The 16,966-nt window shown below is 37.1% G+C and overlaps 1 protein-coding gene across 1 annotated transcript; it reads left to right on the plus strand.

The window, feature by feature from the left end:
- Positions 1 to 12,705: 12,705 nt before the first annotated feature.
- Positions 12,706 to 13,683, plus strand: LOC129773416 (rRNA-processing protein UTP23 homolog). The gene is made up of 2 exons (XM_055777021.1): positions 12,706 to 12,954; positions 13,015 to 13,683. Exons 1-2 carry the CDS (start codon positions 12,835 to 12,837, stop codon positions 13,666 to 13,668), a joined length of 774 nt encoding a protein of 257 aa, XP_055632996.1. The 5' UTR covers positions 12,706 to 12,834; the 3' UTR covers positions 13,669 to 13,683.
- Positions 13,684 to 16,966: the final 3,283 nt, after the last annotated feature.

A 16,966-nucleotide genomic window follows, 5' to 3' on the forward strand; every position in this document is an offset into this window, starting at 1 on the left:
GTTCGCCGGTGAGTTGCGTGAGCTCGTGGTTCATCTTTCGCCTCCATACGCCGTCCTCCTGCACAACGCCGAAGATGGTTCTTAACACCCGTTGTTCAAAGGCTCCGAATGCTCGCAGGTCCTCTTCGAGTATTGGTCACGTTTCGTGTCCGTAGAGTACAACCGGTCTATTGAGGGTTTTGTACAGAGAACATTTCGCATGATTGCTAAGTCTGTTTGACCTTAAGTGTCTGTGGAGACCATAGTAGGTACAACTCCAAATTCTTCCAATTTATTTTATCAAATTTCTATGAATAGAATTAAATTTTTAGCTCCTTGGCAGACGCTTTTTAGAGTGTTTCACAGCTACAACGAGAAACGTTCAGAAACTGATTTTTTTGATTTAGGATTACGTTTTTGATTTCTATTCCGGGGTGTAAAATCAAAATTTCGAAAACGAAAGCGTTACACCGGAGACCGAGATTTTGAGCGTTAATAGCTGCTAAACAACTGAACGAAATGGTATGATAAACACTTCATTCGAAAGAGAAAATGTCTACGCGTTATATACTTGTTACTTTTTGATAAAAATACTTGTTTCAATAGCCTTAACATTGCTTTCAAAACAGGCTATTGAAATCACCAAGCGGTATATAAGCGAGCGTCGCTCGGAAATTCACTCAGTTATGATTGAACAGCGATTGGAGCATGTTGTCGCTGTTGTGGTGAAGCTAACTTCGTTCATCATAAAAGAGCTGATGAACGGTGTCACCAAGGTCTAGAGGCGAATGAACTACAAGTTTAAAGCCTCTCAAAAAACAAAGAATGGACTGGAATGTCACCAAGAGCCTGGAGAGTGATGCCACTGAGAAGGCGACCAAGAGAATATCAGCATCGTAAAGCGGTTCCGCTTGAGACGTCGGAGCAGCCGCCACACACACCCATACACGCGCGAAACTCTTTTCGTTCGATTTCCATCCAGCATCCAGAAGATTCCGGAAATATATCATCTTTGCTGAAAAATAATCTACCAGTTCCCCTTGGAATTGAAAATTACATTCAAGCGCAAGAGTTTATTTTAATGTTTTCTATCCATATAACACTGCGACCAAATGCATTTGGTTTTCTGATTTTTCAATCAAGTGCGATTAACGTAAGACCACGTCTTTCGGCAATTTATTAGAGGTGCAATTAATCTTAAGAAGGAATTCCCGCTCTACGCGCACTGGAAAACGATGTTTACTCAACAATTCCTCAAACGAGGAATGGGTGTTGTGAGAAAGGATGAGCAAACGCAAAAATTATGTAGACTTATTTGATGCGACAAATATTTTGTCTATTGGAAATGGAATACAAATCATATCACAATACAAGCAATGTATTATGTATTATACAACTTTTGTGTGATTGCTTCTTTTGTTGAACATTGTGCCTCCAACGAAACGCTCTCGTTTTCGAAGTCCCCCAAATATTCATTTATTCATTCATTCAGAATTGATTCAGATCCAACTAAAAACAAATGTTCACTAAATCAACGATAGTCCTACGTCACCCTTGCGGTTATGCTACAGATATAACCCACTTCCTGTTTTTTGAAGAGGCAACACTGGTTACGGTTGAAATGATCTCGGGAACGTGTAGATTGTGGTTTTTTGTTTCAAGAACAACTGTCAGTATTGTACCTACACTCGTTTACAGCGGATGATTATATGTGTTTTGATATCGTGTTGGTTTTCGCCTCCGAAGTTTTCGCTTTGTGTGACGCGACGCTAAAAAATGAACAACGTTGTGCGATGAAATTTTGCCATCTCTTGAGCAAATCCGCGCCAGAAACGGTCGATATGATAAAAGAGGCTTATGGTGGGCTTTTTATGAGCCAAAGAACAATTTTTCGATGGTACTCAAGCTTCAAAAATGGTCGAGAATCGGGTGAACTGATTCCTCACGAAGGAAGGCCCAGAACCTCCTGTACTGAGGTCAATATCAACACGATATGAATTATTGTGCAAGAAGATAGGTCTATTAGTGTAGAACGAATAGCCGAGATCATGAATATATCCGTTCGACACACAATATCCTAGCGAACGAATTGAAACTGGGACATGTGTGCGCAAAATGGGTACCGCATTTCCTCACTAGGAGCTGTCCACATACCATGTGGACAGAAAAAGTACGCTTTTAGACTCCCCCCCTCCCCCTCCGTGGACAAGCGTGGACATCGACTACCCTTCCCCTGTTGTCCACGTGGACATTCTTCCATATATTGTAATTGCAAAAAAGGAAATAATTGCATTGTGCCTATATTCAATTTTAAATTAGTGTTATGTTATATTTGGCGTTTTTCAATGATAAAAAAATTATTCAAGAGAAAAACATGTACTTTTTTGGTGAACAAATGAATAGAAACAAAAATAATGATTTTTTTCGTCTCCGCAAATCACATATTCAAAAAATGAAGTAGGCAACAGTTCGAAAACTCCTTAACTGTACTTCATCCAGCTACAGTATCTCAAATCAACTGTTGTTGTCAACGCAATACGAAACTTTCATCGTTTGGAGAATTTACAGAGGACGCGTTCCATTCCATAAATCGACTAAGACTACATCAGCGCCTTGAAAATATGTGTTATTAACAAATTCCCAGCGACCATTCTGCTTTTACTTCCAGAGTGCTCGTTAGGCAAAATTACACTAGACAATTCTCGTCTGAGGCAGTGCATTTTTCATTCGATGCAACGCAAACTGCTTTACTTTCTGATTATAATATTAAATCAAATAACCTTTTTTGAAAAAAAAAATAATGCAAATGGGCTTAATTAGTAACGGTTGTTTTTTATTCTTTGATTCCTTCATTAACATTGCCCGAAAAGTTATCTGTATCGCGCTTCAGTTTGTTCCAAATTCTATTTATGTAGTATTTCTTATACCACTTCCTACCAATATATTTGAGAGTTTGAAAATATGTGAAATCGTTGGCTTCAGGAAACGCTCTGTTAATTGTATTAATTTTTATGAATTGTATTGTATTGTATTGTATGATGAGTTAAAATTACTAAAACCAAAAATTCGTTCTTTTTCATCCCATTTGTTCGAATGCGTATGGAAATCTATTTAATGATTTGTGTAATAATCCCATTATGATAACTGCCCAAACTACTACTTGTTCAAAACGCTTTTCGAGAACATTCCAGAGAATCAACGTCAAATACATATCTGCTTTTCTAATGGTTTTAACGTAGAGATTGTTTCCATAGCAAAAATAAAAACTGAAATTAGAAACATTTCTTCCGTGACTTCAAAGGACAGTACAACAGTAAAACTGCACAATCAGGCGAATATTTTTACAATTAAGCATGACATAACATCTGGATAAACTTATTTGACAATAAAATCACTCGCCTGCAGATAATCTCCGAGAAACGAGTGTCTATCGAAAAGAGTTTTTCTGAAGACTTCGGCAATCGTTTAGTGCAATTGAATGTTGTTTTATTTGAAGCTAATCGAGGTACTATTTAAAAAAATGTGTCGAAAGCATTGAAATGAAGAAACAGCCAATGGATTTAGGTATACTTCCTTACTAAACTTTGACTGTAAGATATTAGTTCATATATTGAAGCGAAAATTAGAACAAAGAAAACAATATTTTGAATTTTTTATTCCATAAAGTGTATTGATAGGAGATTCCTCTTGGCTGTGGTGCAGAATATGTAATCTAATCCCGGATTCAAAGCCCCTCTGGAAAAAAAACACGAATGTCGAAATAACATGTGCTTATTAACGGAAATTTCATTTGTAACATCACAATCTTTCGATCGGCAGGACAAAATGATCCTTAAAAAACTGATCCTGGTGCTGAGCATACCTAACGCAGCTGTTTCAATGTGTCATTAACGTCAAATAACGTCGCAAAATGGATGCTAAAAATTCGAGAAATATTTGGGAACGAGGGTACAACCCATCAGAAAAGGTGGACTGAATCTGCTTCTTTTAGTACAGAGTTCTGCATATGAACTCTGTTTTTGAGCTGGTATTATCAAAATTTGGATCGCACTCGTTTCGCTAAGTTCTTCTCAAATTTTTTGGAAAATCCCATAATATTCCGGTCATTTTATCATATTATTAACATCCCACATATACTCTGTAGATACAAATGTATCAGCAGTTCGCTATGTTAAATTTACTCTCACGTAGACCTGAATTTAGAACACATGGTTCAGTTTATACTCAAATATGACGTAGCTAAGAAGTTGAAAACAAAGATCCTCCACTACCAATGGAAGCTTGATCACTCAATGTTTATGTGACTTCCATGCAGAATACATGTTTCAGTGAAGAAGTTCAATGATATGGGAGAATATTCGACATAACCATTTTATGGATAAATATAGAGTAAATACCCAAAATAGGCGGAAAATGCAGAAATGATATCATTTATTTGAACAGATCTGAATGTATTCAAAAAAATCTGTTTAACGTGTCCACGTGGACATTATCTGTATCCCCACCCCCCTCACCGTGGACAAGCGTGGACATTTTCGTACCCCCTACCCCCCCTAAAGTTGTCCACGTGGTATGTGGACAGCCCCCTATCGAAACGACATTCAAGTTATGCCACACCTTCTTTACTTCCCTGATTTGGCTTCCTGAGATTATTCGTTGTTTTCTGAGCTGAAAAAACACCTTAGAGGTCGTCGATTTACCAAGAGTATATCAGTAGTAAAAGCATTGGAGGCGATTTTAAAGAAGCTCGGAGAAAAAATTCTGTTATCAGACCTTCCAAAAGTGTAAAACTCGCTAGGAATCGTGTATTTTATCGGAAGGGAAGTTCTTTGAAAGCCTGTTATCGAATGTTTTGAATAAATTCATTTTTCGATTTTTGGCGATATTACTGACAGATGTTTCTGAATGTTTTTCGTAGATATAAATTGTTCAGCTTTTGATGAGCTTTGGAAAGAAATATCTATCAAATGTAAATGTAATGTCAAGCAGTCGATTATGAACTTAAAAACACTTGCCGCAAATGCTCATTTCATTAGTTCGTCATGTGCTGTACAAAGTTGCTTTGAAGTTGAAGAAACGTTGAACAAAAGCTACAGTTTGGTCTAAATAATCTTTTATACAACATATAGTCCAACATATCGTCTTATTAAGCACTCAATGCTATCATTCGTTTCATTACGATGCTGTCATTAGTTTTATAACAGCTAATGATTGTTTGTTGAGCTTTCTAGCAGAGCTTTTTCACTATGTCTAACAGGACTATATGCGGTGTAAAATGAAAATCTGGACATTGAACCTGTAGAAGATAATAAAAGATTCCGAACGCTTCTAACACGACCATTCCTAATAGATTGTGAAGCTGTTTGCACGAATCCATTGGAAATATTTCTACGCATCTATCACAAAAAAAAATTAAGTTAGATAATGTATATATTACTAAATTCCGGACATTTTTTCAGAAACTCATGCTGTGGATAATGGCGATGCAATCGATATCATATTGAGTTTGTTGATATCATTGATTATGCAGGGGATACCGTTTTGCCGTTACTTAAAAATGTAACTTAAAACACTTAGGGGAAAAGCGGTTAAAATGAACACCCTAAGGAATATGCCCATTTACTGCGTCCACACACTGCTACAGTTTCCGTTCTTCGAAGAATATTATAGCTTAACTAACTGTTGTTCAAGATATCAAACGGTTTTTATTATAAAAAATAAAAATAGTACATTTTTCATTAAAAGAAAATAAGATGTAAAATCGAGCATTTTTTTATCGTGCGGTTAAAATGATCACATGTTGGTGGTAAAATGAACAGTTACACATATCATGCTAAATGGGATAGATTTATGCATTGTTCCTTATCTAAATTTGTTTAAATCATTATTGAAATAGTAGATACATGTATGAATCAAGCTGAGCTTATTCACCTAGAGTAGTAATTAGAATTTACTCATACGTGCGAAAAAGTAGTAAGAAACACATAACGCTTCACATATTGAGGTTTGGTTTTGGTCGAGGTTGCTTATTTTTTCAGGGTCAAAGCTACAAAATGAACCCCTAGAAAAGCAACATTTGGTGAGCTAGATCAGCTTTGGAAAACATGACATTGTCAGTCGTTATCCACTAAGTGGTGCGGACTCAATCCACTTCATTTTCAAGCAAATTCATGCATGTTTTCAAGCGATTTCTTGCAATAAATTCTCAGACCACCGGAGATGCCAGATTTACAAATATGTTTGTAAATTTACAGACATATCCGTAAAACATTCATCACATCTATTCATCACATTAAAAATATTTGACTCACCATATGACATTTTTCCATAGTTTCAATACAGAAAAGTTATTATATTTAGTATATATCAATACACATGACGTTAGACCAGCAGTCCTTCTGGTTGGCCCATCTGGTGTGTATGAACTTTTGCCTTGACATCATTGCAGACAAAAGAGAGGATACGGTTATTCACAATTAATGAAAATTGCATTCTCTGCAGGTAAGGAAAAATCTTGAACGAAAATTGTCTCTGATAAATATTTTCTGTTCTAGATAAGATTGTTTTGCTGAAATGCAAGGAGATTTATTGAAAAATAGTTAAGTTAGGGTCAGGACTATGTCTTCTAAGTATTTAAACAACATCGAATAAAAATTTTCATTCTATTTTTAACAACTTACATTTGCTTTCGGGTCTGCTTATGACGAAATATGGGTTACTGTTCGATATTGTTACGACAGACATGGTTCATGGCCGTGTGGTGATCTAAAACTTGTATAGCCTTGCATGGCGGATGGAAAGTATACACTGCATTTTCTTATAAATTTCATCAACGACAAGACCGCAAGCCTTGGTGGATGTCGAATATATCAACGGTGAAATACTGTTTTTTATAAAAATTAACAACGCGTATGTATGTGTATGTATGTATGTGTAGATCGTTGAAACATTTAAACACATTACAGGACATAAGTTATTAAGTGGTCCGAAAAATATTTTTTTTCCACTTTTTCCCAAAAATGACAAATGAAAATTAATAACTTTTGAATCACTGAATCGATTTAGATGATCGACATATAAAATTGACCTAGCCTTTTATTAAAAAATATTTAACTTGCGAAAAAAATAATTATATTTTAGTAATTATTGATTGTAGTCGTTTTTTATTTTTTTATGACTTTCGACTAGAGGGCGCTATATTTTTTTATACTTTTTCTTGAAAGCTGAGGATTTTTTACACAACATATCTCGATATCAGGGTTGCTATTTTTTCGTTTTTTAGATATGATTTTAAAAAAATCATTTTTCCCCATTTGTCCAAAAATAACTTTCTGCAAAAAATCATAACATTTGAACTACTGAACCGATTTAGATGATCGATATATTAAATTGAAGCCAATAAGCAAAATTCACACTTGCGAGAAGATTGGATTCTAGTAGCATAGGTCTAGTTTAGTCACATATGAATATTGATCAAAGACTTAAAACATGTTAAATTTACAAAATTCTAACTTAAAAACGATAATTATAGCATCTCTGATATCGAGATATGTTAGGTAAATAATCCTCAGCTTTCCATAAAAAATATAAAAAAATATAGCGCTCCTATCTTTAACCGAGAAAACTATGAAAAACTAACTAAATCAATAATTACAAAAACAAAATTCAATTTTTTGCGCAAAAGTAATATTTTTTCAAAGAAAAATAACTCGTAAGCTTCAATTTGATATGTCGATGATATGAATCGGTCCAATAGTTTGAAAGTTATGACTTTTTGTAGTGGGAACAATGGGGAAACATTGTTTTTCGAACCATCGATTAGTTTTGAAAAATCATATTTCAAAAACGAAAAAAATAGCATCTCTGATATCAAGATATTTTATGTAAAAAATTCTCAGCTTTCAATCCATATTAAAAATAGGATCCATATTATATGCAAGTTAAATATTTCTCAATTAAAGCTCATTGGCTTAAATTTGATATGTCGATCATCTAAATCGGTTTAGTGGTTCGAAAGTTATAAATTTTTGATAAAAGTCATTTGGGAAAAAGTGGAAAAAAATGATTTTTGGGATCACCCTAAAATGGAAATGGGCACCCTAATGACAAATTAAAAAAATACGAGTTTAATGTTTTGCGATAAAGAACAAAATTACCACTTTTGACGAAGATCTGAGAACCACTATATTAGTTTGGCATGGAATGGCTGTATATATATACAGAATACAATCTTACGTGCATCGTGATGTACAAAGTATTAATGAATATGTGAAAATTAACGTTAAAAGACATTTCTATAGATCTGCACACTTTTACAGACTTTTCCACATTTTTAACAGACATTCACATGTTTTTACAGACTTTTTTTAAAAATCATCTGGCAGCTCTTCCTTCCACTTTTTATCGAATATTTCCAAATCGCAGGAGTAAACATTTACGTGACTCTGACTTTGTTTGTTTTTATTACGTTCGGAAAAACGTTATGACAAAGAGAGGGGACATTAAAAATACGTTGCTCAGTGAAAGGCTGAGATGCTCTTTCAGAGATGCAATGGTTAATTAAACAATTGACGGAAATATGTAGTTCGTTCATTTTATAATTTTATTTATTTTTGCCCTTGACAACAATACCTCTTTTATAGTGTTGATTATCATAAGAAAAATAACACTCCTGATCGTTGGATCTCTTTTGACATTTCAATTGGATCTTTTTTGACAGCCGTTTTGATTCAGTCCGCACTACCTAGGTTATCCAGTGGTGGCTCATTTTGCTCCAAACAACAAAGTAATTTCGGATGCGAATTAATCACTGAAACCAAACAAAATATCTGTTTACCTCTCATTGTATATGTGAACAGTTATCCAAACTGATGATTTGTCGAACATATCAGGTAGAATAATTTAAATTTCACTTGAAATTCCTTAAATACGATGCGCACAAAATTACATCAAAATGGCTACCGTGAGAGAAATTTCTGTTTTATTTATTATTTTTTACATTTGACAGTTTCATGCATAACATGCATAACAGCTTCAAATGTTCCAAGAATAGGATAATGAAGAAGTATCAATTTATTTATAGCTTAATTATCGAAGTTTGAGCACTGTTTCATTTTACCAACCCTGTTCATTTTAACCTCATTTCCCCTATACCAAATTATTCTTCAGCGTAGAAAGAATACTTGAAACCGGGAAATTTCAAGTAAAAATTCAGATTTTTCTTATTGGCGATCTAACGCAAAACGTAAACGATCGGTGAGCATCTGGATTCTGTTTTTGAACTAAGAAAATGATGGTACGGTAACCTAAAATTCAAAAACAAATCACGTATGTTTTACTTCCAGACTTTCCAAGGTAGATCTCACATGCAAGAACCATGCATTTTTCAATTTTTTTTGATGGTGCTCTCGAAGTTCCGTCTTTGATTCAACCATTGTCAATATTTATAAAATTTTCACTACTGAGAGAGATAAGAAAATAACATGTTATATATAAAAATGCGCAGAATTAAATTTCTTACAAACTCATCGCAATCAAATAATCTTTTATGATTATAACATTGTAATTTATGGAAAGAACTACAAACCTCCCATAAGCTCACATGGCAAAATATGAAACCATCATCACTTTCACCGCAGCGCCACCTAGGTGTAGATTTGTACGTTAGATCGCCAATAAGTTCAAGCGAACTTCAAACCAAAAAAAAACGAATCATCGTTGCACTCGCTGCGTCATCAGGTTGTAACTCTGATGTAACGTAAATTTTAGCACTAGTCATCTCTTAAGATGTCGGGCCTGATTGGCGATCTAACGCAAAACGTAAACGATCGGTGAGACATCTGGATTTTGTTTTTGAACTAAGAAAATGATGCTAATGTAACCTAAAACTCAAAAACAAATTACGTATATTTTACTTTCGGGCTTTCCAAGGTAGTTCTCACATGCAGGAATCGTACATTTTTCTACTTGTGTTTGATTGTGCTCTCGAATTTCCTTCTTTAATTCAACCATTGTCAACATTTTTATAGTTTTCACTACTGAAAGAGGTAAATAAATAACATGTTATAAAGGGTGTGTCACATCAAATTGCATCACGGAAAAAACGCTGTAGAAATTCGCCCAGTAGACCGATCCTTTTGAAAATTTTAGACAGTAAAATAAAAACTATTGACTTTTGGCATTTTCTTTTTATTCATACTTCGAGCCCAAGCCCGTATGCTCGCACCTTCCTCTTTACCCCGTCCATATGGTTCTGTACAACGTCAGGTTGTAGTTTTTTTTGAACAGAAATCCATTTTCTCTTGAAGTCCGCCTCTGATTTGACAACTTTTGGGTTCTTCCGGAGGGCTTGCTTCATAATCGCCCAATATTTCTCTATTGGGCGAAGCTCCGGCGCGTTGGGCGGGTTCATTTCCTTTGGCACGAAGGTGACCCCGTTGGCTTCGTACCACTCCAACACGTCCTTTGAATAGTGGCACGAAGCGAGATCCGGCCAGAAGATGGTCGGGCCCTCGTGCTGCTTCAATAGTGGTAGTAAGCGCTTCTGTAGGCACTCCTTAAGGTAAACCTGCCCGTTTACCGTGCCGGTCATCACGAAGGGAGCGCTCCGCTTTCCGCAAGAGCAGATCGCTTGCCACATCATGTACTTTTTGGCAAGCTTGGATAGTTTCTGCTTGCGAATCTCCTCCGGAACGCTGAATTTGTCCTCTGCGGAGAAGAACAACAGGCCCGGCAGCTGACGAAAGTCCGCTTTGACGTAGGTTTCGTCGTCCATTACCAGGCAATGCGGCTTCGTCAGCATTTCGGTGTACAGCTTCCGGGCTCGCGTCTTCCCCACCATGTTTTGCCTTTCGTCGCGGATAGGAGCCTTCTGAACCTTGTATGTACGCAGGCCCTCCCGCTGCTTGGTCCGCTGGACGAATGAACTTGACAAATTCAGCTTATTGGCGACATCCCGGACCGAACTTCTCGGATCACGTCTAAACTGCTTAACTACGCGCTTGTGATCTTTTTCACTGACGGAGCATCCATTTTTGCCGTTCTTCACCTTCCGGTCGATGGTTAGGTTCTCGAAGTATCGTTTTAGTACTCTGCTGACCGTGGATTGGACGATTCCCAGCATCTTACCGATGTCCCGATGTGACAACTCCGGATTCTCGAAATGAGTGCACAGGATTAATTCACGACGCTCTTTTTCGTTCGACGACATTTTTCCAAATTTACGAAAAATTGACAGTGAAGCATGGCCAACGTGATCTATACACTCTTATCTGGTTATAAGCGAAAGCTGAAGATATAATTCCTAAAAATTAAATTTCTACAGCGTTTTTTCCGTGATGCAATTTGATGTGACACACCCTTTATATGCCAATTGCCAATTGGCGATCTAACGTACAAATCTACACCTAGGCGGCGCTGCGGTGAAAGTGATGATGGTTTTAAATTTTGCCATGTGAGCTTATGGAAGGTTTGTAGTTCTTTCCATAAATTACAATGTTATAATCATAAAAGATTATTTGATTGCAATGAGTTTGTAAGAAATTTAATTCTGCGCAATTTAATATATAACATATTATATTCTTACCTCTTTCAGTAGTCAAAATTATATGGATGTTGACAATGGTTGAATCAAAAAAGAAAATTCGAGAGCACAATCAAAAACAAGTTGAAAAATGCCTGTTTCCTACATGTGAGAACTACCTTCGAAATATCGGAAGTGAAATATACATAATTTGTTTTTGAGTTTTAGGTTACCTTATCATCATTTTCGTAGTTCAAAAACAAAATCCAGATGTCTCAGCGATCGTTTACGTTTTGCGTTAGATCGCCAATTCTCGAATACTCTTCACGATGGAAACGAAATAAACGGCACGCCATTGAACTACGTTTTACGAGTTAGTGAAGTGTCGAAGATAATGATGAGTTTTCAGGCAGAATGAGCACTTTTCAAATAAAAAATCATTAATGAAAATTAACTTCTTCGTATCAAACTGGTATTCAATGTGAGAGGAGAATTTTGTTTTCTTCATGTGATATAATAATCTCATACAAAAATTTCATCTGAAGATAATTAGATATTATAATGATAAGTTTAGTGGGAAACTAATCTCGTCAGTTTCAATCAGATGTCGACACCGTACCGTTGTCATCACGAATACGTTTCATTCCGTTTCCACCGTGAAGTAAATTCGTAGTGTATTTGAGAAACAGGCCCGTCATCTCAGAATCAGCTATCCGTGAGAAAATGTACGAATGATCACCCTTAGAAAAATCCTCGGTCGAAAACTACTAAATACATTTGGTAATGCAAAATTAGTAGAATGTACAAATTTTTTTGTACATATTGTCAACAAACCCGCATCCCTACCAGAGATTAGTATATTTTACTCGATAACATTAGTAAGCTTGTATATTGTCATATCTGAAAATTGGTGAGAAAAGCGCGTATTAACCATTTTCATTGTTCCCATAAGGCAATACGGAGGTATAATAAGGATATAATTCTGATACGTGCATTTTCGGCGAGAAAATGTAGCCGATATTGGGCTTCCGAATCATGGTTCTGCTTGACATATGTGTTTATTAGTACGGTCGAAAATGACTATAGATTGGTAGTATTTACCAAAAAATTTCCGTATATTTACTAATTATTTCTCTCAGTGCATCACCCATGAATTCACATATTTTTCATATAGTGCATATTTAGTGTGTACGGTGGCGGAAAGGATAGGTAAAAAGAAGAAAAACAGTTGTCACGTTTTGCTTTTGGTGTTTACGTTTCGTTTGTATCTCGTTATCACACATTATATTCTCTATATTTTACCGATATGAACGTTTTTTTAATATAAATACAAGATGAAGGTAACAAAACATAAAAAAGCTCGCAAGTATATGAGTTTCTATATGAACAACTTTGGATTTCGAGAGCCGCTGCTTGTCCTGATCGATGGTACATTTTGTCATGCTGCTTATAAGGTAAACATTTTTGCGAACGATTGGTTGATGTATTTTTAACATGCATACAACATTCAACAGGCACGACTTCAAATCGAGGAACAGCTCAAAAGATACTTTCAATGCGAGCTGAAACTAATAGTGACGGCTTGTATAATCACAGAGACTGAAAACATCGGTGGTCCACTAGTAGCGGTGTGTCAGCTGCTAAAGAAATTTCTCGTGCATAAATGTGGTCACGAGAAGCATCCTATTCCAGGATCGGCCTGTATTCGGGCTCTCACTAAGACTTGCAATTATATAGTGGCCACACAGGATCGCGATCTGCAGGACAAGATTCGTTCCCAGGCCGGGATACCGCTTTTCTATCTCCACAATAATCTAGTTCCCACTTTGGTGCAACCGTCGGAAGCTAGCGTTAAGGCAGCTGCCTCTAAAACACAAGCCAAGGTGCAGGTCCGTGAAGTGGACGAAAAGACTTTGAGCAACCTCAAGAAGAAGCAAGGACTTTTGGTGGATACGGACCAGAAACCAAAACGTAGGAAGAAAATGAAAAATCCAAATCCCTTGTCTTGTAAAAAATCAAAGAAACAGAAATCGCAAAATAGGAACCCACCGTTCAGTGACGGTGTGAAAGATAAAGTCATCGAGAAGAAAAAACGGAAACGTGTAAAACTTCCGAAACATGTTATAGAACATTTGAAGTCGAATAAAACGAGTGAATTAATCTCTTGAGAACATGTGAATTAATCATTTATGTTATTATTTTATTATGCGATCACCGTTTCCATCTTGGTGCCACTGAGGTTTTTCAAGACTGATAATGAATTTCCATTAGAGTCATTAGGAAATGGGTTAATGTGAGCATCAACGCAGCGAGCAACTTCAAGTCGAAGCAACCATTGCTTTTCAAACAAATGTTTTCTATTTTTTTTATCTGTATTATAGTGATTTTCAACTCATTTGGCTGGTTCGTCACTTTTTACTTCCATTTTTGGAAGAATGTCGGGAGTGAGAATTGAACTCGTGACCTTCAGCGTGAGAGGCATGGATGTTACCACTACGCCAGATCGCCTCCACAGAAATATATTTGATATATTTGTTTTATCCAAAATATATATTATTTTTAAGGTTCATATGGCGTCAACCTGACGGGGCCGGGAGTTCAATATTTCGAAAAGGTTTGCTTTATAACTATGTTAGTAATATGTAACCAACTACTCGCGGTTGGCTCGAGGTTAGTATTACAAGTGTTTTCGTAATTGTGATGTTGCTGTCTCCCATGCTCTGTACCGGTGCCCGACACGGGATGCTTCCTATTGGGATGCAGCTGACCATAAATCAGCAACGTCTCCCTAGTATGTACCCCATATTTAGCGTGGTGCGTCTTCTTGAGTCGAGGAATCCAGGATAGAATGATCACTAGCCGGCGCAAACATCAGCCCTTTGGCTTTTGTTGAATGATCAGTGGACTGCACAACCTTTGGCCCGTGTATCTGTAAAGAGTGTGTGTAAGTATTGCCGCGACTAAGTAAAAGTTTATAGATCGGATAGGAGGGATATGAAACAGGGACACAACGAAGGAAACATCATAAAACGGCGTTTCTGAGGAACAGGTATAGATGAAGCAGAAGATCAGGATCACGGCTACCTAAGTTATGCCGGACGGGAATATCCGATTGTCTGCCTTTTGCTCTCAGTGCTCTAGAGAGCTGAGAGCGAGCAGTATGGAACCGGATACAAGACCAGACAATATGCTCGATGTCGTGGTAGCCATCGCCACAATCACAAAGATTGTTTGCTGCGAGCCAAATACAATAGAGATGCGCATTTAGGTTGTAGTGATTGGACATAAGCCGAGATATCACGCGAATGAAATCACGACTACCGACCTATACCTTAGGGATAATCGTGTGTAACCAGCGACCGAACTCATCTTCACTCCACATGCGCTGCCAACTAACGAGTGTGTCCTGACGAGGAATGTGAAAAAAATCGTTATAAGCAATTTGCCTTTCAAAAAGTGTGCCTTCTGAAGCGCCCACCTTAGCTAGCGAGTCCGCTTTCTCATTCCCCGGAATCGAGCAATAAGAGGGAACCCATGCTATGGTAATCCTGAATAATTTTTCGACCAAAACACTCAATAGATGTCTTATTCTTGTTAGGAAATAAGATGAGCGTTTATCAACTTTCATTGAGCGGATTGCCTCTATTGAGCTGAGACTGTCTGAAAAAATAAAATAATGGTCGATGGGCAGTGTTTCAATGATCCCTAGAGCATAGTATATCGCACCCATTTCAGCGAAACACACGGAACAATCTTTGAGTTTGAAAGAGGCACTGAAATTTTCATTGAAGATGCCGAAGCCAGTGGACCCGTTTATGCATGAACCGTCAGTAAAGAACATTTTATCAGATCTAACTTTCCCATATTCTGCCGAAAATATCGGCGGAATAGAATCGGAGCGTAGATGATCTGGGATTCCATGGATTTTTTGTCGCATGGACAGGTCAAAATTGCGGAGGAATTGCAAAAGTATGGGAAGCAAACTTGGTTGGAGATGCCCGGTGAAGGGTGCACTTCATGGGTAAGGAACTCATGGTATAAAAACATAAAACTTGACTGAGGAGTCAGTTGGAGTAGATTTTCGAAGTTATCAATCACCAATGGATTCATGATCTTGCAACGGATGAGAAATCTGTAGTATCATTATATAAATATTTTCTATCATTTTAAAACCTGCAACCAATAAATACAGACGTTCAAACTATCGGCGGGTTTTTCAACTTTAGTCCTATTGTACTATAGGTGGTACAATCCGCTAATAGGTTAGCGGATGAGGTGGAACAATACCTTATCCGTCAATAGGTTATGGCCAGGTATGGGCAAAATCGCATCGAAATTCGTTCAACAACATTCATCCACAGATAAAACTCACCCTTCTATTCTCCGTTTATGGCTCACTTTATTTGAGACAGAAAACATTCACCTATCATCTTCGCAAAGTTCATTCTCGAGTTTAACGCAAAAATACTGTTTGGATTTTGCTCATCTATTCTCAGAGAATTTTGCATTCCCTCATTTGCCTCTCGGAATGACGTTAGATGGTGGTAGAATCAAATTGGAAACTTTTGCTTGAGCCAACGAGTGTCTCTGTAAAATCATTCGTTTTTCACTCAAATAGAAATCATTGTTGTCTAAAACGAGTACTGTTCCACGGAAACGATGACCTGACCTTTTTTTTTTTTTTTTTTTTTTATAATTCGTTTATTTGTACAGGCTCAGTTACATAGGTTTAAAGAAGCCAAACTCTCAACTATACTTTTACTATTAACATGTTTTCTTAATTCTACGGTTAATGAAATAGGAAACCGATTACTCGCGGTCGACTCGAGTTTAGAAGGGTGACTCATTTTCTTTAGGAAAAGGATGGGATGTAAGGAGATTGTAACCATGTTCACACTCACACTCACACTCACTTTCACATTCATACTCACACATCACACTGAATTCTTAAACTATCCTCACATCTAATATGTATTAACAATTTAACTTATTCTAATGTTAGGGAACCGATAGCTCGCGAAGGACGAAAAGGAGGAGAAAATGGGGGGGAAAGGATGTAAGAACAATCACACTCGAAGATCGATATCTTTAAGGAAAACATATATTTGGGACATGTAATCAAGGTCTAACCTAGCCAACACATCTCTCACCGGCACATTGGGCTGCCTTCCTCGAGCCCGAAGGGAGTTTTCTAAATTCGATCTGGCGACAAGATATAGCTCGCACGACCAAACAACGTGTTCGATGTCGTGGTAACCATGGCCACAAACGCAGAGATTGCTGTCGGCAAGCTTGAAACGAAAAAGCAGCGCATCTAAAGAGCAGTGATTGGACATGAGTCGGGAGAAGGTCCGAATAAAGTCCCGACTCAAGTCCAGACTTTTGATCATGGTTTGAGGCTAACCTTAGGAATAATCGAGTGGAACCACCGGCCCAATTCATCTTCGTTCCACTTGCGTTGCCAGT

This window comes from Toxorhynchites rutilus, chromosome 3 (assembly GCF_029784135.1).
Source record: "Toxorhynchites rutilus septentrionalis strain SRP chromosome 3, ASM2978413v1, whole genome shotgun sequence".
Lineage (NCBI taxonomy): Eukaryota > Metazoa > Arthropoda > Insecta > Diptera > Culicidae > Toxorhynchites > Toxorhynchites rutilus.

Bases quoted from the DNA above. Each gene is read 5' to 3' on its own strand.
- LOC129773416 (XM_055777021.1), top strand. From the start codon at position 12,835: ATGAAGGTAACAAAACATAAAAAAGCTCGCAAGTATATGAGTTTCTAT. The intron at 12,955-13,014 runs GTAAACATTTTT...AACATTCAACAG, and splicing joins TTTGTCATGCTGCTTATAAG to GCACGACTTCAAATCGAGGA.